This window comes from Globicephala melas, chromosome 5 (genome assembly GCF_963455315.2).
Source record: "Globicephala melas chromosome 5, mGloMel1.2, whole genome shotgun sequence".
Taxonomy (NCBI): domain Eukaryota; kingdom Metazoa; phylum Chordata; class Mammalia; order Artiodactyla; family Delphinidae; genus Globicephala; species Globicephala melas.
The window spans coordinates 70705299-70727692 of record NC_083318.1 but is presented as its reverse complement, the minus strand read 5'-3'; the positions used below and the strand labels follow the sequence as shown (position 1 = coordinate 70727692).

The 22394-nt window shown below is 40.3% G+C and overlaps 1 protein-coding gene across 1 annotated transcript; it reads right to left on the bottom strand.

Moving 5' to 3' along the window:
* Positions 1–1303: 1303 nt before the first annotated feature.
* NIPAL1 (NIPA like domain containing 1) lies at positions 1304–21444 on the bottom strand. Its single transcript, XM_030880480.2, has 6 exons — positions 21324–21444; positions 12653–12919; positions 8095–8151; positions 4189–4279; positions 2453–2613; positions 1304–1923 (listed from the first exon to the last, which is right to left on the bottom strand). Exons 1-6 carry the CDS (start codon positions 21367–21369, stop codon positions 1304–1306), a joined length of 1242 nt encoding a protein of 413 aa, XP_030736340.1. The 5' UTR covers positions 21370–21444.
* Positions 21445–22394: the final 950 nt, after the last annotated feature.

The following is a 22394-nucleotide window of genomic DNA, read 5'->3' as shown; positions in this document are numbered from 1 at the left end:
AGGTCATCACCATGAAAATCAATCACAGTTCAACCGAACTGGGGAAATGCTAAAGTCACTTTAATAGAATTCTGAAGAAAAGAATCTACTATTATTACCCAGAATAGACTTGAGGTAGATTACAAACAAACAAAACTAATAACATTTGACATTAGAAGAGAATAATCCAGTCAACCTGAAGAGTTTTTGTTTGTTTTTAATGTCATAATTTTTTGGTTAGGATTTTTTTTGAGAGAAATAAGTTAGTCTAGAAATAAGATAGCTAATTTCTTTTCCATTAAATCAATGAGAAAAGATTAATGGATTAATCTATCCATAAACGGTAGAGACCACCAAAAATGTTACTCCTGCCATGCACCTGGAGTGAGATAGGAAAATTTTATGTAGGCTTTAATAGGAAAAGGTATTTTCCTGTAGTATTCCCTGAGTTTTCTAAGAAGTTAACTTGCCTTCCTATTCTCCTCAAACTCCTCAATAAGTTACAATTTATAAGCCCTTCATGGGCATGTGTGTGTTACACACTCTAGCCCACCAAGCAGCAGATTTCCAACATGTCTATTTTTTTCTTTAACACTCTACCCGTTAGCTACCTAGTTTAGAAAGAAGGAAGTTGTAGAAGGTGGGAGGCATCAGTGATCTCGCTTCTCAGTTTTAATAATTTGAAACTATGACTCATTAGAGAATGGTGACTGATATTCTGCTTATCAGCACACAGTTGTGTTTACCTGTGAGTTACTGAGAGACTAAGAATAGCGGCCAAAGAAATGAAGAGCCACCAGGCAGAACCAAACATATTGTGACCAGAAGAAAGAGATTATTATTCTGAGAGTTATCTAACTCTTTGACTTCGTTCATGCTTAGGGGATATTTCAAGTTTGCAGAAATGAAAAACAGCAGAAGCCTTCTGGAGGAGGATCAAAACTTTGATTTTCAATTTTTTTTTTTTTTTTTTTTTTGCGGTACGCGGGACTCTCACTGTTGCAGCTTCTTCCGTTGCGGCTCCGGACGCGCAGGCTCAGCGGCCATGGCTCACGGGCCCAGCCGCTCCGCGGCATGTGGGATCTTCCCGGACCGGGGCACGAACCGTGTCCCCTGCATTGGCAGGCGGACTCTCAACCACTGCGCCACCAGGGAAGCCCTGATTTTCAAATTTGATGGCCAAAAATAAAGGCATTTTTATTTGGCCTCATGTCTAAATTATTAGTTAGAACTTTAAAAATGCCAGCTTTCCTAATAGTTGTTCCAAGAATCAGGTATTCCTTCTCCTCTCCAAGTGTCTCTTAGCGGTTAAAGTTCAGGGTTTCTAGGGACTTTGATCATCAGTCCTGCTAAACAAGGTAATGTCATCGTCAAATCCTGGGGCTGAACATTCTACATTCTCTAGTAAGACGTATTTGTCTTCATTGCCATTCAGAGAGAGGACTTCTTTCTGAGTAGTGGATGTCAGATCACTCCAGGTAATGTCAGTGTTTTTAAAAGCATGCAGAAGGAAGATGCCATTGATAATGGTGAAGAACCCACTCAAAGTCCCGATGATATCTCCAGCATTCATGCCATACCATTCTTGGAATAAGATGGCGGAGCAAGTTACTACCATGGAAGTGAAGAACACATAATAAATGGGAGTCACAAGAGATGTGTTAAAGGTGTCCAGTGCCTTGTTGAGATAGTTAATCTGTGTTGTCACTGAAAGCACGAGTACAGCCAGCAAAACAAAGACCAGGGGATGCTTATAAATGGGCTTCCATTCCAGTAGTTCCTTAATGGCAATTCCCAGGCCCTTGACAGAAGAAACTGAAAATGCTCCAATCAATGAACAGATTGAAATGTAGACCAATATATTGGTCTGTCCTTTCTTGGGAGCTACAATCAGAATCAGCACCAAGGAGATCACAGTTATGATCACAGCAAAGGAGATAAATCCTGTTAGGAGGAGAAAAGAATTAGACTTCAGAAAATGCTAATAGGATCAAATCTTTTTGAAATCTTGTTAGTCATGAGTTTAGGAGCCTAGGTGTTTTAGAAAGAGACATGAGACTAAATAAAAAAACAGGAACAACAACATTTTACTGCATGGCTCAATATTTCACAATGGACTTTCACAGACATATCATTTGAACCTCACAGACAACACTATGAGGTACAGCAGGTATTGTCTGATTGACTTTTTATTTTCAGAGGGAGAAAGATGTGAAAGTTTGGGTTGGAGTATAAGTCTTTTCCCTTTTCTATCCCCATCTCTTCCTTTCATTTTGTGGAGGGGAAGCATGGACACAAAAATAAGTTGTGCCACATTTTCAGAAGACTGGTATCACTCGGTCAAACTGTACTGTATCTCAACCCACAACTAGGCTTCTAGGAAGCCTATTACAATATTATTACCAATTCATTTGATGAGAAGAGAAAGTGGAGCAGAATTTGAGTAAGTGTTTCTTTTGGTTGAATCACAGACCTGGGTCTCTCAATTTCATTTCCATTTCATGCAGAGAAGCAACTTCCTCTTCTTGTGGGGCATGGATAACCATCACAGTTGACCCCAATATACTTAATGTGCAGCCTATTTTCCCATGAATGTTCAAGTGCTCATTTAAAAAATAGGAAGACAACAGTGCACTGTTGGAAGAAGAAAAAAAAAATCACTCTTGTTCAGTTACCTTTGGATTCCATGGCAGCTCAGACGTCGCACTGCAGTGCGCACCAATCTGTATCCCAATCAACTGATTGGAATATGCTACGTGACACTGAAAACCCTGGTTGGCTGGCTTCCTTCCTTCCTTCGTTCCCTCCCTCCCTCCCTCCCTCCCTCCCTTCTTTCCTTTCTGTGTGTGAAGTTCGTTATATATTACTAAATTTGTATCTAGAAAAATACAAGTAATCAAGTCTGCTTAATTGCTTTTATAGTTAAAAAGTTATAACAGGCATTCTATACACCTGTAATCTTCCCATGACCTTCTAAGAGGTCCCACTCAATTCATTTTGAATTTCCCCATTTTCTCCTGTAAAGCCAAACAAAATGGAAGAACTTTTACATCTTACTGGCATGACACATTTAGAACGTGTGCTCATGAAAGCTTCAAAGAACGATATATACCTAAAGAAGAATTACTCTGCTCAGGGCCAATAGTTACCTGGTACACACAAGTACAACCGTATGGGTTGTCAAAATATTAAAATATTTCCTGACCGGCTGCTATTGCTCTGATACTTTCACCTATTCACTGCTCCCACTACCTTGTTGCCATGGCCTCAGGAAGTTCTAGGTTGGCACCACCACGGACACAGATGCCATCCTGCGGCTCAACCAGTAGGTCCACTGTGGCCCCTTCTCCTGATGCCCTGGCACTCCCACCAGCGCATTATCAGTATCCATTTGCACCCAAGACTATGGTCAATTACCAGGTGCTTTCTGCGAGTCACTCTCACGTGGCCACTGATGAGGACGGCAGCCTCAGCAAAAACTGCTACTACCGATATCTACCATTCACTAGTAGCCAGTGTTCTAGTGCTTTCTGTATGGACTCACTTACTTCTCACAACAATCCTACAAAGACGGTGAAAAGAAGTGGGTAGCCTTAGTCATAAGCTTTCTTCTAGAGGTTGGTAATGAATGGAGATAAAAGGAAAAGAAAAAGACAACAAACAAAACAGTTGCTTAGTTACAAAATAAAAGAGTTCATGGAACACATTCATTTGGAATCATAATAAAGACCAACTCAGAAATGTTAGATCCACTTTTTATTGACAGGAAAATGATTCCTGTTTCCAGTACTAAAAGAAACTAAGATATCTCCAAACACAAGTATCCAGCAGACAATGCAAGAGTTTTAGTGAAAGTTGAAATTTAACCCGAACACCATGCTTTGTAAAGTCCTCTGACAACTACGGTCATTAGCCACTATGACAACAGAAAGCATTAAAAGGGCTGCAGCAATTTGTTCAGGTGAGAGGGAAAAAAAATCTGCTTGGCTCCACTGCATCGTCACAAAGAAAACGCACAATTACTCTGTGTTTTGCGGGAAGACCATCTATTTCCTGTTTCTCCTGCTCTTTATTGTATAGTCTTCTCACATTAGTTTTATAATTTTCAAAATTCTGTTTTGAGGTATGCTTCGTCATCTGTTTCTTGTGGGTTAAGTTTATCATGGTATTAAAATCCCACAGAAGCCAAGTTCCTTATTGCTTACGTACCTTATGAGAACACTCAGCGCGCCCAGTGGGGTGACCAAGGTGGCAGGTGCAAAAGCATAAGCTGCAAAATTCGCAGCCTCGCCTGCTCCCACTGGAAAGCAAGCAGCAGCATTAATATAAAAGACAGGCTTATTGCTCCTATGAGAAAAACAACTGATACATGCAAAGCAGTCGTCTTTTATCCCACAGACACTCATATGTCTAATGAAAAGGAATAATTTAACTTCTTTTAGGGAAGGTGGGGAAGGTTTGGTATTAAAAGGATAAACTGTAATTACCTGGTGATACAAACTCAATTAATGCAAAAAGTGGCGACAGAGGAATATCTATTTTCAATGACCTTCAATAAAGTTTTTAGTTACTTTAGAACCAGAAACATATGTGGTCACTCAGATGAAATCTAGAAGAGGTAGCTTTGGAGTAAGTAAGAATGATTGTTTGCTCAAGAATACCTACTGCTGTGCAAATTAACAATAAAGCAGCTTGTAAAATTAGAACGCTTTCTAGAGATGTATAGTCTAGGCAGGGGATAGGCAGAGATGCCTACCACGGGCCTGTGTAGTCAGGCACCTCTGGATTGCAGACGATCTACAAGTAAGTGACAGTATCTCAGTAGCTCAAGGATATCCAAGCAGCTCTTTGAAAGTCCTAACAACATGCTCCTGGAATCCTTATCTGAGGAACTCCAGGCTTCCATAAGATAGTGTGATGCAATTAACTTCTAGAGTGAGGGAAAATCTTTCTAAGAGTTGGACCCTTGAATTGGGGCCAAATTATTCTCATGGGTCACAACTGAATGCTTGCCCACAGAATGTAGTATTTCACGCTGTCAACTGTGCCAAGCAGACACACTGTAGAGAGAGCTCCTGGAACAGATAAAAGACACCAGCACCCATTTTCTTTTCCCCCCTGGCTGCTATCCACTCCACCCCCCAAGCCGGACCCCAGCCCCTGACAAATCTACAGGAGTAATCAGCTTTAAAATATCATAAAACAAATAGAAACGTACAGAACGGTAGGAGACTGCTTTCTTCAGAGCAACAGTGGTAGTTTTCTCAGAATAGTAAGTAATGAAATGAAATTCATACTTTATGGCAAGATGAGAAAAATGTAAACATAATTTTCTTTTTTGGCCCATCTGGGCCTCCTCCCTCCCCTTTAGTGTGTGTTGTGCGTCTGCATTAACCAGACCTCCTTAGGAGATGACCTGCCTTCTTAATCTCATAAGGGCCCACTACTCTCTTTGTAAGTGCAGCTCTGGATTGCGTAAACTGTCCATTAGATGGCATTTAATGCCCCCTGTCTCAAGAACTTATAACTGTGCTTTGATCTCTAACAGGCGGAGCAGTTCTGTTTCTGAGAGGCTGTTCCCGGCTTATAATCCTCAGTTCGGTGTGAATAAAACTTTGCATTTTTTTCTTAGATCGACTGATTCATTTTTTTCATCGACATGTTTTCTTGAATACTTCATTATTTATATTTTTATCATTACAGACAGCTTTCCAGGAAAATACTGATTTCATAATTAAAGTACTATATGTTTGTCACTAGATAAAATCTCTGATGTTGAAGACTTGTGCTTTTCACTCTTTAGTACTGGCAGAAACTTTGTGCATGGTGAGACTAAAATTACAAACATAGCCATATAATATTCTCCTTCTACTTTCATTCTATTGTGTGGGTAGAGGGTGGAGAGATATGACAGACAGAGAGAGAGAGAAAAGGAGAAAGAATGATGCAAATATTTATTTGGAATCTTCCCAGCACAGTCCCTGACAACATTTACTCAAATGAAGTAAGAAAACAGATGTGAAAACACCTTAAAAGCTGAAAAAGCTATACAAATTTAAATTATTTTTATTCACCATCCTGTATGGAGATAGGGTATGGGATCCCTGGAGAAAAGAACCAGATATAGCTCTTTGACATAAGAGAAGCCATTTTAGGACTAAGCCTTTTTTTGATCTAAGCCTGGCCACAATGCTTGCCCTCAAACAGGTCTCAGTAATTAATGATCTTAAGGGAACAAAAGAACAAACTGTTATCAGAGTTTGTATCAGAGAGATACAGAGAGTATCCATATCAGAGAGAAGTAACAGCAGCAAAGATGATAAATCAGTTGTAAAGACTCCCAGTTCTGTGTCAATGGTAAAGATTAGCCTGAAGTACTTCCTTGAGCTATTTTGCAGAATTTAAGTCCCCTCAACCACCAGATCAACTTGAACCCAAGGGACGATGATGTTGATCTTTTCTTTTTTTCTTAATTGAAACATGGTGCTTCCCCAGCATATATAACACTTATTTTTTAGAAGTTGTTTTTTTTAAGTTATTATAATTATTATTTTTAAATTTTTTAAAATTTATTTTTGGCCGTGTGGGGTCTTCGTTGCTGTGTGCGGGCTTTCTCTCATTGCAGCGAGCAGGTGCTACTCTTCGTTGCAGTGCACGGGCTTCTTGGTGGCTTCTCTTGTTGCGGAGCATGGGCTCTAGGTGCGCAGGCTTCAGTAGTTGCAGCATGTGGGCTCAGTAGTTGCGGCACACGGGCCCTAGAGCCCACGGGCTTCAGTAGATGCAGCGTGTGGGCTCAGTAGTTGCGGTGTGTGGGCTCTAGGGTGTGTGGGCTTCAGTAGTTGTGGCTTGAGGGCTCTAGAGTGCAGGTTCAGTAGTTGTGGCGGACGAGCTTAGTTGCTCCGCAGCATGTGGGATCTTCCTGGACCAGGGCTCGAACCCATGTCCCCTGCATTGGCCGGCGGATTCTTAACCACTGCACCACAGGGAAGTCCTGATGTTGACCTTTTCTGACCCTCGTGACTTCCATCAGTTAATGCTTGGATTTTGTCAACCTCTGCCCCAATTCTATGCTGAATTCTCCTCTGCTCAAGCCCCTTCATGAATATGCATGTACTTTTAGCTTAAAACTTTCCTAATTTTGCTGTTTGGGAAGACACTGCTTTGGGAAAGATCCCCAGTGTTCCCCTTACTTGCTGCAAGTAATAAATCCTTCCTTCTCCCAATCTCTGACTTGGTTGTGTCTTTTGACACCCATCAAGAGATGAACCCAGTTTTCAGGTAACAAGCCTTTTAGATACCACCATTTATTAAAAGAAAGTTATCCAATTCTTTCTTGTAACAGGATCTCAAAAATACTGAAATGTCTTACTTAGTACAAGAAAATCAATGGAAGTTTTAAGGCTTTTGGCTGCAGAGATGGCTGGAAGTAGTGTGAAACTACAATTTATGAGGTCCTTTCCCTGGAAGTTTCAGGCTAGGAATTTGAGAAAGTTCAGAGGAGTTAGGAGGGAGATATAAATCTGCAAAAGTGCCTGCGGGCGATACACTGCCTTCTTACTGGACATCACATTAGCGTTTAGAAAGTGCTTTCACCTCATACAGAGTCTCCTTTAATCCTCAGGGCAAGTCTAGGAGGAAGGAGAGTGCTGGCAACCTTCATCTTCTCTCCATTTGTTCAGAGCTAAGCAGTCCAAGGGGACTTTCATTTATCCATATTTTGGTCCTGGCCAGGAAAGTGTACCTACTCTATGCAGCGAGAACAGTCGCATATTGAATTAGGAGCTGGGAAAATGTGGGAGGGAAGCATTTTCCTCAATTGTTATGGGGAATAAAATACAAGAGAAGGAGAAGTTTGTGATAAAATATAAGATTCCAGACAATAACTTTTTTACTTGCATTCCAAAACAGTATTGAGAATGTGCAGGTGGGGGGAAGAAAGAGCAAAACTTAATTCTAAATACATGTGATTTATTTTATATGTAAGACATTATGCCCACACAAAAATTTCTAGACTTAAATGCCATCCTTAACACTTAGCTAAATTAATCAATGTGAACAATTGCATGTACTTTATCATTTTACAAGCAAACACTATTCTCGGCATTAAGGACTTACTTGAGAGTAATCCTGCCCACCAGAGCCATTCCTTGAGGTAAGAATATCCACCTTGTCCTAGGAAAATGATACAAATAGAAATTAAGTTCTAAAGTGGAGGAAGAGGGTTTGAGGAATTAACTTCTACAAAAGGCACCGGAGTATGGTTGGAAAACACAAGGCTTAAGGCCTAGTCAGTATATCTCACCTTTAGCTTATTTACTTGGTCATTTCCAGTAAATCTTCCATTTAGAAATCTTCCAAATCTTTTTTTATATTGTCTTTGATTTCTACACAAAGTCAGTTTTTTCTTTTGCAGGAAAATTTTATTTAGTCATCAGGTTTACTACTGTCTACTGAAAAGAAACGCACAACCTGAAAGTTGAGAATTATGCTTTATTCGGTGGACTTGCTGAGGACTTCAGCCCAGGAGGCAGCCTCTCAGACAGCTCTGAGCAACTGCCCTGAATAAGTGAGGGAGGAGTCAGGATATATAGGAGTTTTTGCAAAAACAACAAACAAACAAAACAGGTAGTTGGAACATCAAAAGATTACCATTAATTCAAGAAAATGAATTTAGCACTTTTCTATGTATGGGAAGATGCAAGAGTCTGGGCTCATTGAAATCATTCCTTTGATATGCACTTTAACTATCTAGGGCCAGTATCCTGTTTTCTCCATCCTGAACGGCCTCAGGATGCACTGTCTGCTGGTGGCTGCAGTGGCTAATGGCCTGATGTTGGCAACACCCTTTGTTTACTGATATGGCAGGTTATATTTTTCGTCCACACTATATTTATGCCATTCAGATATGGACATAGAGTATTATAAGCCCTAAATACTTTGTTTCAGCCACAGTTAAAAAATTAAAGACAGAAAACCATAAATCATAAATTAGGTTGGTACCTAAGGAGGACCTCAAAGGGATGAAGATGGTTGACATAAGAGCTTTTGAGATTTTGGATAGTCAATGAGAGAATAGCCAGCATTGGCCAGCTGGATTCTACTTATTCTCTACCTTGGCACCATGAAATTGAATTTGTCTAGTCTACTGAAAAGGACAAAAACCTTTCCTAAGATATTCAGAGAGTTATCTTCCCACTCTGTAATTTGTGAGCTTAAGTCATTGTTATGATTGTTTTAGAAATTGCAATTTTCTCACCAATTTTAATATACTTAACGCTGTGAACTTGACCTATCTGATTTTGTTATAGTTAAGCTAAAAAGGATATGTTAGCTGTGAGGATTATGTTGCAAAGCAGTTAACCATGTTTATTTATGACTTTCGCCTTACAAAATTTGCAAATAACCAAATTGGAAAATTAAAATATGATTTCCTATGCTGTTTTTAAAAAACTTAATATCACAAATACTTTCTCAGCCCTTAATGATTGAATAGTCTAAAATCTGGTCTATTATATATTATTATTATTAATTTAACCTGTATGAGACCATATATATATATATATATATATGTATGTATATATAATATATATGTGTTTGTTTTCTGTGTCTGTGAGTCTGTTTCTCTTTTGTATATATATTCATTTGTATTATTTTATAGATTCCACATCTAAGTGATTTCATATATTTGTCTGACTTACTTCACTTAGTATAATATTCTCTAGGTTCATCCATGTTGCTGTAAATGTTAAGATTTCATTTACTTTTATGGCTGAGTAATATTCCATTGTATTTATATACCCCATCTTTTTAATCCAGTCATCTGTTGATGGGCACCTGGGTTGTTTCCATGTCTTGGCTATTGTCAATAGCGCTGCTTTGAACATTGGGGTGCATGTATCTTTTCAAATTAGAGTTTTCATCTTTTTTGAAAATATGCCCAGGAGTGGGATTGCTGGATCATATAGTAGCTCTATTTTTATTTAAGGAAACTCTATACTGTTTTCCACAGTGGCTGTACCAATTTACATTCCCACCAGCAGTGGAGGAGGGTTCCCTTTTCTCCGCACCCTCTCCAGCATTTCTTATTTGTAGACTTTTTTGATGATAGCCATTCTGACCAGTGTGAGATGATACCTCATTGTAGTTTTGCTTTGCATTTCTCTAATAATTAGCAATGCTGAGCATCTTTTCATGTGCCTATTGGCCATCTGTATGTCTTCTTTTAAGAAATGTCTATTTAGATCTTCTGTCCATTTTTTGATTGGGTTGTTTTTTTGATATTGAGTTGTACTAGCTATTTGTATATTTTGGATATTAACCCCTCATTGGTTACATTGTTTGCAAATATTTTCTCCCATTACATAGGTTGTCTTTTTAGTTTTTTGGTGGTTTCCTTTGCTGTGCAAAAGCTTTCAGTTTGATTAGGTCCTGTTTATTTTTGCTTTTATTTCTTTTGCTTTGGGAGACTGATCTAAAAATATTGCCACGATTTATGTCCAAGCATGTTTTGTCTATGTTCTCTTCTAGGAGTTTTATGGTGTCACATCTTATATTTAGCTCTTTCAACCATTTTGAGTTTATTTTTGTATATGGTGTGAGGAAATATTCTAATTTCATTGATTTACGTGTAGCTGTCCAGCTTTCCCAGCGCCACTTGTTGCAGACACTGTCTTTTCTCCATTGTATATTCTTGCTTCCTCTGTTGTAGATTAATTGACCGTAGGTGTGTGGGTTTACTTCTGGACTCTCTATTCTGTTCCACTGATCTATATGTCTGTTTTTGTGCCAATACAACACTGTTTTGATTATAGTACTGTAGCTTCGTTCGCTTCTTAAGACAAATTCCTAGAGGTAGAATTATTAGATTTTAAGATATTAACATTTTTAAGCTTTCCCAAATTGCTCTCAGGAAAGTTTGTACCCATTTATATTGCTTCCACCAATGTTTGAGAGGGCTATCTATTTCCCAAATTCCCTTACCAACATAGGGCATTATTTTTTAAAGAAAAACCAAATATTGTTAAAATAGTAGGTAAAACCCAGGAGTTCAATGTTATATAGTTGGTATATCTTTGGGTATTAGTGAAGTAACATTTACTTAGGTATGTTTATTGGCCACTTACAATTCTTATTCTGTGAGTTCCTTGTTTATGTGTTTTGCCTTTTTTCTGTTATGTACCTATCTTTTTCTTATCGACTATAATCACTCTTTGTATATTGTGACTTAACTACCCTTTGTCATATAGTTTGAAAATTTTCTCCACATGTCATTTCCTTTTTAGTTTCAGTTAAAGGTGTTTTCATGTAGGATTTTTTTTTGTGGGGGGGGTCAATCCAGATAATCTCTTCCTTTATATAGAATTGTTTCTTCCTTTATCTTTATGCTTAGGAAGACTTTCTTTTAGGTTTTTTTTAAAAAAAATATTTCATTTTAAATTTAACTCTAAACTATGAGGAATCTATTTTACCAAATGGTATAAAGTAAAGCTCTCACATTTGTCTCCTCTAGTTTTTGCCAGTTGTCTCAGTACTTTTGATTGAATAATTAATCCTTTCTCCAGTGGATTGAAATGCCAGTTTTAAAAATTGTATATTAAATTGCTGTATGTACTTATATAAGTTTTCAATTATCTTTTATTATTTTGTCTATCTTTGTTAATGCCAAACTGTTTTATCTATGTCCCCTCAATAGTACTCTTTTATAAACTTGTTTGCACAATTCATAGCCATTTATTTTCCCCTATGAACCTTAGAACGATATTTAACTCTTTTAGGACATTATTCTTGATAAGAATGAATAGAAAACTCATGGTTAATGAAGGATAGCCAAGCAGAGCTACACAGCTTCTGAAATGTCACTACAAATAGTAACCTAACTCTACTGCAATCCATTTACTGATTTGCCAATACTTGTTGGGTGCCAACCCCTATGCTAGGGTACGTTCCTGCTCTTGTGAATCTACTGTCAAACAAGTAAGCCTGTTGACAACAAGTAAATAGACAATTAATGTACAATGACAAGTTATTCCAAGTACAACGAAGGAAACCCTTAGTGCAGTGATAGAGAATAGCAGGGGTAGAGGTGAGTGAAACCTCCCCAGAGAGGATGGTCGAGGAAGGCCTTTCTGCAGGGGTGATAGTTTAGCTGAAGTCTGAAGGATGAGTCAGCTAAATGACAGTCAGGCAGAAGAGAGCTGCAGACAAAGGAAAAGACCTCGAGGTGGGAGAGAATTCCGTACATTCCAGGAGCCAGAGAAAAGCACACGATAGTGAAGGAGGCTGAAGATGAAGCTAGAGAGGTAGCACAGGCCATTTTAGGCAGCAGGTGAGGTCAGAGACTGTGCAAGGATGTTTGGATTTTACTCTGAGTGCAAAGAAAAGCCACTGATGTGTTTTAATCAGGGGAGTCGCCTGATCTGACTAAATCCTGGAATCTCAGACTAAGGCTATGAAAGAAGAGCTCATCCCACACCCCAAACCTCTTGCATTTTAGTCTCACCCTAAAGGAGACACAACTGGCTCAATCCTGGAAACTGCTGAGAACAGTTGCTAAGAACAGGAATAGGGGTGAAGACAGAGACAGTGAAATGTTATTCCTGTAGCACCGTGGTCTTACAGTAGGATGATTTCTGCAATTAGAAACTTGAATTCGTTAGCTGCATCCATTTCTTACCAGCTCTAGTAACGCCCCTGTTGGCCAGTTGTAAGAGGCCCTTTTTTTTCAAGATGAAACTGGAGCCAATAAAAATACTGGAACTTATTGCCAGTACCAGGCCCACATAAAGACTGTATTTGTTCTCTGCATTTGCAGAAATGCTGCAGTTGGTTATGCTGGAATTCAGGTCCCTGTAGAGGACAGGAGAAGCCAGCAGCTGTGACACACGTGTGATCTCACACCAAGCCTGGGAGGCATTCGGACAGATCAGAGACAGCACGTAGCCTGGAAAAGGGAAAGAGGGAAATGTCAACCGACGAAAGGGAGACACACTAATCTTTATTTTCTTTCTCCAAGAAAGAGAAACTTGAGTGGGCGGTACTGACACACTGTTTTTTTACTGCCCGATGGGCGGTCTCCAGCACGTGGTCCACGGGCTCACAGGTTCAGCTGGGCTCACACAGGTTCTTCAAAATGTCTGCAAAGTTGTTGAGCTGTTATCATGCAAATATGCGAGACTTCACGTGAAAGTCTGGATTCCTCTCATAAAATGGAAGATCTAGCAGTACTCGGTTCTCTGCTCCAGCCAGCAGCAGCCTGCTGGAGCAGCCTGGAGCTGTTCAGACCCGGCTTGGGCTCAGCGGTTCATCACAGCCCTGCAATGTCCACTTCTCTCCTTCACACCATCAGTGTGTCTCCAGGAAAGCAGCAGCATATGTGGCGACTGAAGGTGGAAAAGGGCAGAGTAACCCTGTGGGTCTAGAAATCACCGTGTTACAGGAAACTGCGCTATCCCACTTGGTGGGGTACGAATTGTTCATTTCAGAAAACATGTTTAAAAGCGGGTTTAGTTTTCTGGACCACTTTCCTAAAAAGAATAATTTTGCAGGTCTACTAACTCACTTCCTCCTTAAAAAAAAAAAAGAATCTAATAGACAAATGAATTAAATATCAGGAGGTTTTTTTTTTTTCCTGAATAGGATTCAAATGAGCATGTAAATCCACTGAACCAGACCCATTATTAAGTGCCTTTCTTTTTTTTTTTTTGAGGCTAAATACTAAAACACAGAATAAAAACATTTTACACTAAGAAACTTTTTATAATCTATTCTCCACTCAAAAAGCTGCAAACAAGGTGACACCGTGACTAGGTTTTCTGACCATCTTCTCAACTTTTTTTGTTCCATTTAAAAGGCATATTTCCCTAGCATGACTTACCTTAAACAAAAATGGGCAAAGAAAAATTAATCAACTACAATTTTAGAATTAAGTGAAAAAAGAAAATCAGTTTTACATCTCAAAAATCTTAAGAGGGCACATGAACAACTAAATGATGTCTTAGAAACAAAACTTTAAAAACAGGATGTATGCCTCCTGGGCAAAGCATTATGAAGTTACGTGAATCTTACCACATACACAGTTGAGAAACAACCGTAAAGTTCAGGGCTAGCAAAAGGTAAAATAATTGAATTCAATCTTTTCGTGATTACTATTTCATTTATCTCTGTAATTTGAAAATGAACCAACTTTGATCCTGTGATACAGGATAAATTCTGGGACAAAACTTCTAAATATTCCGAAGAGAATTATATTACTTCAGGGATATTCTATGGTAACTGAGGAATTATTCAGGCTGGTTGTTTTAGTAAGAATTGCTGCAAATTTTCACATAAGCTAGCATCTAGCAATCTGTCCCAGGCACTGTTCATCTCATCCAACCCCTAAGAGTGCAAAGTAATATTTGGTAGTAAGATTTTGATTACGTGAATTCTTGGGAAAACATCTGACTTGACTGTCCAGTAAACTCCATGGCTGCATTAGTGTCACTTACTATGTAGTTAACATAACCATTCCAAAACTTTATCTCTGGAAACAGTGTGGGTGGACCTCATTCCAATCAAACAATATTCTTTCTGAGCTGTTGACACAGCAAAATGTTTCCAACATTTTAGGGGGTGTGGAGGCAGAAGGTGATAAGGGAGTGCAAATAAGTTTTGTTGCCTTTTATAAGTTCTCATTGTAAGCGGACATTAATGTTGCAAGGTATTTTTTTTAACTTAAAAAGTTTAAAAATTTTTAAAACTTAAAAAAAAATTTTTTTAACTTAAAATTTTTTTTAATTATTTTTTTTTGGCTGCGTTGGGTCTTTGTTGCTGCACACAGGCTTTCTCTAGTTGCGGCGAGCAGGGGCTACTCTCAATTGCGGTGCGCGGGCTTCTCATTGCGGTGGCTTCTCTTGTTGTGGAGCACGGATTCTAGGCGCACGGACTTCAGTATTTGTGGTGCTCAGGCTCAGCAGTTGTGGCTCGCAGGCTCTAGAGCTCAGGCCCAGTAGTTGTGGTGCACAGGCTTAGTTGCTCCGCGGCATGTGGGATCTTCCTGGACCAGGGATCGAACCTGTGTCCCCTGCATTGGCAGGCGGATTCTTAACCACTGAACCACCAGGGAAGTCCCAATGCTGCAAGTTTTATGGCAGGAAAAAGTAATAAAAATCTTGTCTAGTTACTGACCTTAGAACTTAAATTGTTTTATGTTTGGGGAGCATATTAAGGAGGGAGCCCACAGCAGGTATGACTGAAGGAGGGAGTGACTGGCGGGTTGGTGGGTGTGGAGTGGTGCTGGGCAGGAGGGGAGAGATGGATGAAGCAGAACGTGTGGGCAGGGACTTTGGAAGGTTTCAGAGGAATTAGAGATATCTCAAAATCAGAGGTGGCTTATGATTCTAGTAAGCAAAGTAATCCTCCAGAGTTTAATCCAAACCTTCTTCAACACAGAAAATTTATTACATTACTCATTTTTCATTTTATTTTATTTTATTATTATTATTGTTTTTGGCCGCATTGCCCGGGCTTGTGGGATCTTAGTTCCCCGACCAGGGATTGAACCCGAGCCCTCGTCACTGAAAGCTCGGAGTCCTAACCACTAGACCACCAGGGAATTCCCCTTTATTTTTCATTTTAATAGACACTGTCAATAACCCTCTCAAGTGTCTGTACCAATTTACACTCCTGTCAGCAAACAGCATGATGTTGTAACTTCTTTGATGTTATTATATATTGTTCTAAATATTGGATAATTAAGATTTAGGAAATATATGTCAGTTATAAAGAAAAAAATAATTCAATACACACCAATGTATCAACCACCCATTTTAAGAAATAACAACTTGGGAATTCCTTTGCGGTCCAGTGGTTAGGGCTCAGCGCTTTCACGGATGGTGGAACTAAGATTCCGCAAGCCGTGTGGTTTCAACTGTCCTGATTTTCTGTCTAATACTCCTTTTCTTTAAAAAAATGATTTCCCCTATAAGATTATATCTTTAAATAATAAAGTGTTTCGTTTGCCTCTTTTTGCACCTTCTAAAAATGTAATCATATAGTATGTATTCTTTGGTGACTTGCATGTTTTTGAGATTTATCAATCTTGATGTTCTGGCTGTAAGGTTTGGTTTTTTCCCCACAGTTCTATAGAATTCCACTGCATGACTATCTCACCATTAATTTTTCTATTTTATAGTTGGTGGACATTGGATAATTTACAGTGTTTTTGCTTTTACAAACAGTGCTGCTAATGTTCTCAGTTATGTTAAACCAAATGAAATTGATGATATTTGACAATTTTTGACCCTACATAAATAGCAGTTTCATATGATTCAACTTAATATGTATCTTCTATGTACGGGTGTGAATGTTTCCTTACAGACACACACAACTTAAAAATTTTAAAACAAAGTGAAATTTTCTATAGGATTATATGCCTTTTCCCACCTTTAGCTCCATTACAAATTATCTATAATCTTGAGCAAGTTGAGTCATCACTCTTGGTTTCAGTTTCTTCATCTCTAAAATGAAGGAGTTGGACTTGATGATTCTAAAGACCCCTTCCTTAATTTTGTGGTTTCATCATAAGCTATCTTGGTTCCCAGAGTAAGTTACTTATAATCCTGGTAGCTCATAAATATTGCTGATGGACCAGCTCTAAATTCATAGGCACTTGTAGCTGGAAGACATTTTAAAGAAACTGAGGCCAAGATATTAAGTGACTTGCCAAAGTCATGTAACTGCCCAAACAGGGCCAGGTAACGCAATTCCCAGGCTACTATTCTTTCTATTTCAGAAAAGTAAACACATAAAGTACAAATAGAGTCAGTTAAAATTTATTATTGTTTATACAAAGATGAAATGCTTTAATTTTTTTCAAGTCCTATTTGTCTACAGAGAATAATAATATATATAGTCCAATTATTACATGGAATAGGGTATCGGTATCTTGGTTTCTGAGAAATCAGTGACTATATAAAACTACATTTTTAATCACTGCAAGATATTTCCAATTTGAGAAAATCATTGTCTCACCATCCATTCTACTGGTTAGTTTGGATTATTATTCAGCAATTAGTCACTTCCTTACCCCTCCCGACGAGGGCAGAGTATTCTTCCCTTGATGTCAGCTGGGAGTGAATTGGTGGCCAATGGGACATCAGCAGAGGTGATACAAGGAGAGGGTTCAAATGTTATTACATGGTTGGGTCTACCACCTGGTATTATGGTTGGCTTTACTCTCTTGCACCTCTGTACTTTTCAGGAATAGAGCTTCCCTGAGCAGCTGCTACCCCTTCAGCTTGATCCCAGAATGAAAACATATGGAGCAGACCTAAGCTCATCCCACATTAAGGAGCCAAACCCAGGTGGGTATGTAGCCTGATGCAGAGACACCCAGGTGTACCCAGTCTAGATTAGTCAACCATCAGCTGGCCTACAGACACATAAGCAAGAATATATGATTGTTGCTTTCAGCCTTTGGGTTTTGGGTTGTGTGTTATACAGCAATAGGTGACTGATACACCTGCCTATTTATATTAGCAAAGGAAAGAGTGAATGAAATCTCTCATGTCTCCTACAATTTGTTCTCCAAGTATCAGCCAGTGTGAATCAGATTATATCACTCCCCTGCTTAATTCCCCATGAATTTTCATGGCAGTTATAACAAAGTCTAGATTCCTAATCCTGGACTTAAAAAAAAAAGCTTTACATGCTCTAAAGCTTGCTCACCTCTGACATTACATTGCATTACTCTTTCTCTCTCTCTCATTCTCTGAAAAAACACTGGTTGTCTTTTTCATTCTTTGATTCAATATATATTTATTGAGTATCTATTATCTGTCAGGCATTTTTTAGAAGCTGGGGTTACAACAGTGAGTAAAATAAAATTCCTGCTCTATTACATTCATTCTAATGGGGGGGGAATAAACAAGTGAACTAATAACTACAGAATATGTTGAGTGCCATGGAAAGCAGTAAAAGCCGCATGAAGGAGTATTTTTTTTTTAAAACAGCACTGAATGGAAAAACCTCTCTGCTAAGCGTAAATGCAAACACCCAGACTTGGGAATTTGCTTGAGGGGGTGGAAGGAACTGCACCAGCCAGGCTGGCTGGTGAGAGAAGGGAGATAGTATGAGATGAGGTCAAAGAGTAGCGGGGACAAGCTCAGGTGAAATGAGCTTTTAGATAAGTAGGTCCAATCTTGTCATTTCTCCTCGAAAAATTCTGTAATGGCTTCCCTTTTCATTCAGAAAAAATCCAAAATCCCCACCACAGTCTACAAGGGCCTCCAGAATCCTGGCCTCCAGCGTTCTCTGTAACCTCATTCCCTAATTTTTTCCCCTCTTCCTTTCATAGGCTAAATTCCTTCTCACCTTAAAGCTTTTAAGTAGCCTTTACTTGTTACGTAGTGCTAGTAGTGGCTGGCATGCCTAACTCCTCTTCACTGAGCTCTCACTTTCTTAGAAAGGCCTTCTCTGCCTTTCCAATCTAAAGGAATTTCTCACTTTCCATCATACAATTTAATACTGCCAACCAAACACTTCTTCTTACAGCTTAATTATGGCTTTGTAACAACATCGTATATCCATATATCAATTTTATTTATTCACCCAACAAATCAGTTGTTGAACACCTACCATGCAAGGCACCATGTTACGTATACATTCATGCAACACTTAACAAATTCTTATTGAGCACTTCCTGTGTGCCAGGGTCTTGTTCTAAGAACTGGTGAGACAGTGATCAACAAGACAGGTAAACAGGTCTCTGTTCTCATGGAAACTGACAATTTTAGTGAGAATACGAACAGAAAAACAGGAATAAGGGGAGTAGAATAGGAATGAGAAATAATTTAGAGCAAATTTGGAGCAGATAAGAATGAGAAATAAGTTTGAGTAAATTTGGAAATCAAGCAGATATATTTAGCAGATATATCTACATACGAACTCTGATAGGGCTGGGCAAGAAGCACATTATTTCAAGTAACCCAAATAAATTTGAGCAGATACTGTTGATTTTTTAAAAAGTTAAAAATTTGTATCTCTAAACAAGATTGTCCCACTATCAGTGTTTTTGGAGGTCAAATACTCTATGAGGACTGTTGACCATCAGATTTCCTACATAAACTGCTGCAAGTAATAACATATTGCTTTTTGAACAACCTTTAGTGAAGAATTTTTAATACCTTAAAGCACTTGAATTTCAGCACTTAGGAAATCTACAGAAGGGCTGAAAAAACAACTTCTGCTTTTAATCGTCCTGTAAAAATCTGGAGAAAATCTTTTTTAGTGTAACATAAAAGAAGCTATAGTTTACGTAGAAAATGCAACTTGTCCTGCTGGTAAAAGTTATGTGCATTTGGTGGAATTTTGAGAAATGTTTATAATATGGATTTTTTTTTAACGAGTAAAATCTCAGAATTATTAATGTATACCACTGCATCCAAGAGGCCAGAGAATGGGGATGGACACCTACAGAAAAAAACAAAGGCTCAAATAATTTTGTGCTTGGTTGGATTGCTAATTATGAAAACCAATTATCTGGGCCTCTAGACCCAGACTGTCTAGGACCAGATTGTCTTGCAAATCCCTCTGTTCTAGAACTTAGGCCAATGTCTGGCACATGGGACTCTTGTCATTTGAATAAATGAACAAATGAAAAATGGAGCCTTTACTCCATGTCAGGCTCTGAAGTGTGTGCTTCATGTGTAATCCCATCTGCATCTGTTCCTCAAACTCTAAACTGTAGGAATTATTCCCAATTTACAGATGAAGAAAGACAAGGAGGCCGTCATAGCTGAGAAGACTGGTGCCGAAGCCTAATCTCTTCCCACTACTGATAAGAAGGATTCTGATTTCTCTCAAGTCTTTCCCACTAGCATCCCACCTAATTAATTACCACAGTTAATTAACCCCCGGTATTAAGCATGGAGCTTGAATATTTCTTGTTGGAACTTAATGCATGAGCAAAGCAGGAAAATCATCCCTAAATTCAAACAAGTGGATGTAATTCACACATCCTCCTTACTTACAGATCCTTGGGTAAACAAGGGTGGACGTGTTAGTAACAGTCTGACTTACTAGTTTAGGAATTCTTTAGACAAAGAATGACTGACTGATTGTCTAGGAAATAATTCTAGATCCAGCTGCCTTAGTAACCACTTCCAAAACCTCAACTTCTGAATAGTTTGTGAATTGTTCAGGTATTTTTCTCTTTCTTTGTGTGTCTTCTTTCTCTTGGTGGCACAGTTTTGACTGGTTCACTGCCTTTTCCCCCCTTAAAACAACAACAACTCTCCGCATCAAGGAATAAACTGGGAGAGCCAAGAGAAGAGAAAACCCGGGGAAGTTGCCAGCAATTTTGGAAAGATAGTTCTTGCCACGCCTCTCACTGGCCCCTCCCTCTTTACATCCTTACCGGGTAAAATAGAAATCTGCTTTTCTCTGGACTCTGTAAAAATTGAAAACTGTCATTTCATATGATACACACTGTCCGCCCGCGCCCACTCCCCGCCGCCGCAGCCGTGTCCCTACTTTTATCCGGACTCACGCGCGCCTTTGGTATTGAGACTGTAGAAAGCCTGCGAGTGTTGTAAACACCTGGCACAGGGCAAGGGGTGGCGCCCTAAGAGTTTACACGACGCAGGGGGCGGCTGAAACCCCAGACTAGAAAGCAGTGAGAAACCTAAATGAGTGCACCCAGTTCCCGGTCTCTTCCTCTGTCCTGCTCTCGCCTTAAGCAGCCAAGAAGTGACTTCACAGCGAGTCAGACGCGAGGGTACTGGGGTTGGAGCCGTTTTCATCACCAAGGAAGAGGAGAGAGGTGGGCAGCCCAGGTTTGTTCAGAGCCTTCCCCCGGGGGATGGGGCGGGGGGTGGTCCAGGGCGCCTGACCCTGCACCGTGTTTGACCCTCGCCAAGTTGGGCAGGACGCAAGACTGGACTCCTGTCCGGTCCGCGGGCACGCCCTCTGCCCACTGGGTGACGTCGACCACGGACTCTGGAAGTGAGTCCGAGTCAGTGGAAGCGTCTTTTTCAGATGAGACTTGAGAGTCTTCCTACAGCACCCTGATTACCCAGTCACGACCCTCAGCTCTCCGTATTTTACATGGATCTCTCTTCCGGACCAGGGTGGGAGCCACGTATGTCTTGTTCGACTCAAGCATCCCCACAGAGTCTGGCATATTGTAGGCACCGATAAATACTTGTTGACCGGCTGACTGGCGGAATGACTGAATGAATAAATGCATGAATGAGCCCGTGAAGAGTCGGCGTATCCCTTTCCGGTCTCCACAAGTACCCGGGACCGCCCGCCCGCTCTCATCGCCACCTGAACGCCAGATCCTCCGGCTCTGGGCAGACACTCACCTTCTCGGCAGGGCTCTCCGGGTGGCAGCCTCACCTGGCCCCCCATGGCCCCCGACGAGGCTTCCCGGGCACAGAAGCTCGATCCTCACCCACCTGTGCTTCTCCTCCGCATGGATCAGCGTTGGGGCGGAGCTGCGGGGTCTCGGACTGGTGCGCGTTGACCCCGGCCCCGGGCAGCCTCAGCCAATGGGGACGGCGGGGTGCGGCCTCCGCGCAAGCCCCGCCCCCGAGGTCCGAAGCTTGGGTGCTCTTTCTCGCCGCGCTGGCTACGGCTGCGGTCCGGGGTACTGGTGTGGCTGGTGGGAGCGCCGACCGCCGCCCGGGACCACTGCGGGAGCCAAGCAGTACAGAAGCACAGACACACTTTACAGGGTAAAGGCGTCTCTCGGAGCGTGAAGGCCACCGAGCCAACTCCTTGGGAATTTAGCAGCGTAAACGTCTGTGCTGAGGCCCCCTTCTGGCTTCTCCGGGTCGGGATGTCTCCTGCCTTTGGATTCTGAGCGCCCTGCTTTGTGTGTTTGCGGCTTTGTAGGGAAGTTGTGGCCACTGGGATTCTGCTCTGATTACCATGCTAAAGTTTATTCTCAGGGCTTGACAATAGACCTTGCCGTTTTGTGCTAGTATCAGCTTCTCCTGCGGTCCCTCGGTTTCAAACTCCCGCCTTCCATACACCCCTTTCCTAAGTCATATAGTTATTGCAATAAACCCTAAAGGAAAGGCAATGCTGAAACTGAAACGACTAATTCCTACCAAATAATAATAGCTAATGTTTATGATATTCTTGCTTTACCGTGCATATGTAGGCACTTTATATGTATTAACTCATTATATCTCACAACATAGTCTATTAACCCCTAGTTTACAGATGAAGGATCAGAGGAAAAGAGTGAGATTAAATGATTTAACTAACTATTCAGTGGAAGACTTGGTAGCCGATTATTATGCAACACGGCATAATTCCTGCTAAAACCCTCACCACAGGAATGGGGTGCCTCTGTGCTCTGGGGCTTCAGCACTGAAGGAAATAACTCTTGTCTGCTTATCTTGCCTTTGCTCTAGATAATCATGAGC

Coding starts and splice junctions, on each gene's coding strand:
- NIPAL1 (XM_030880480.2), bottom strand. CDS start 21,369: ATGGGGGGCCAGGTGAGGCTGCCACCCGGAGAGCCCTGCCGAGAAG. Junction 8,152..12,652: donor CAGGGGCGTTACTAGAGCTG/GTAAGAAATGGA, acceptor TCATTTTCCTAG/GACAAGGTGGATATTCTTAC. Junction 2,614..4,188: donor GCGCTGAGTGTTCTCATAAG/GTACGTAAGCAA, acceptor TTCTTCCAACAG/TGCACTGTTGTCTTCCTATT.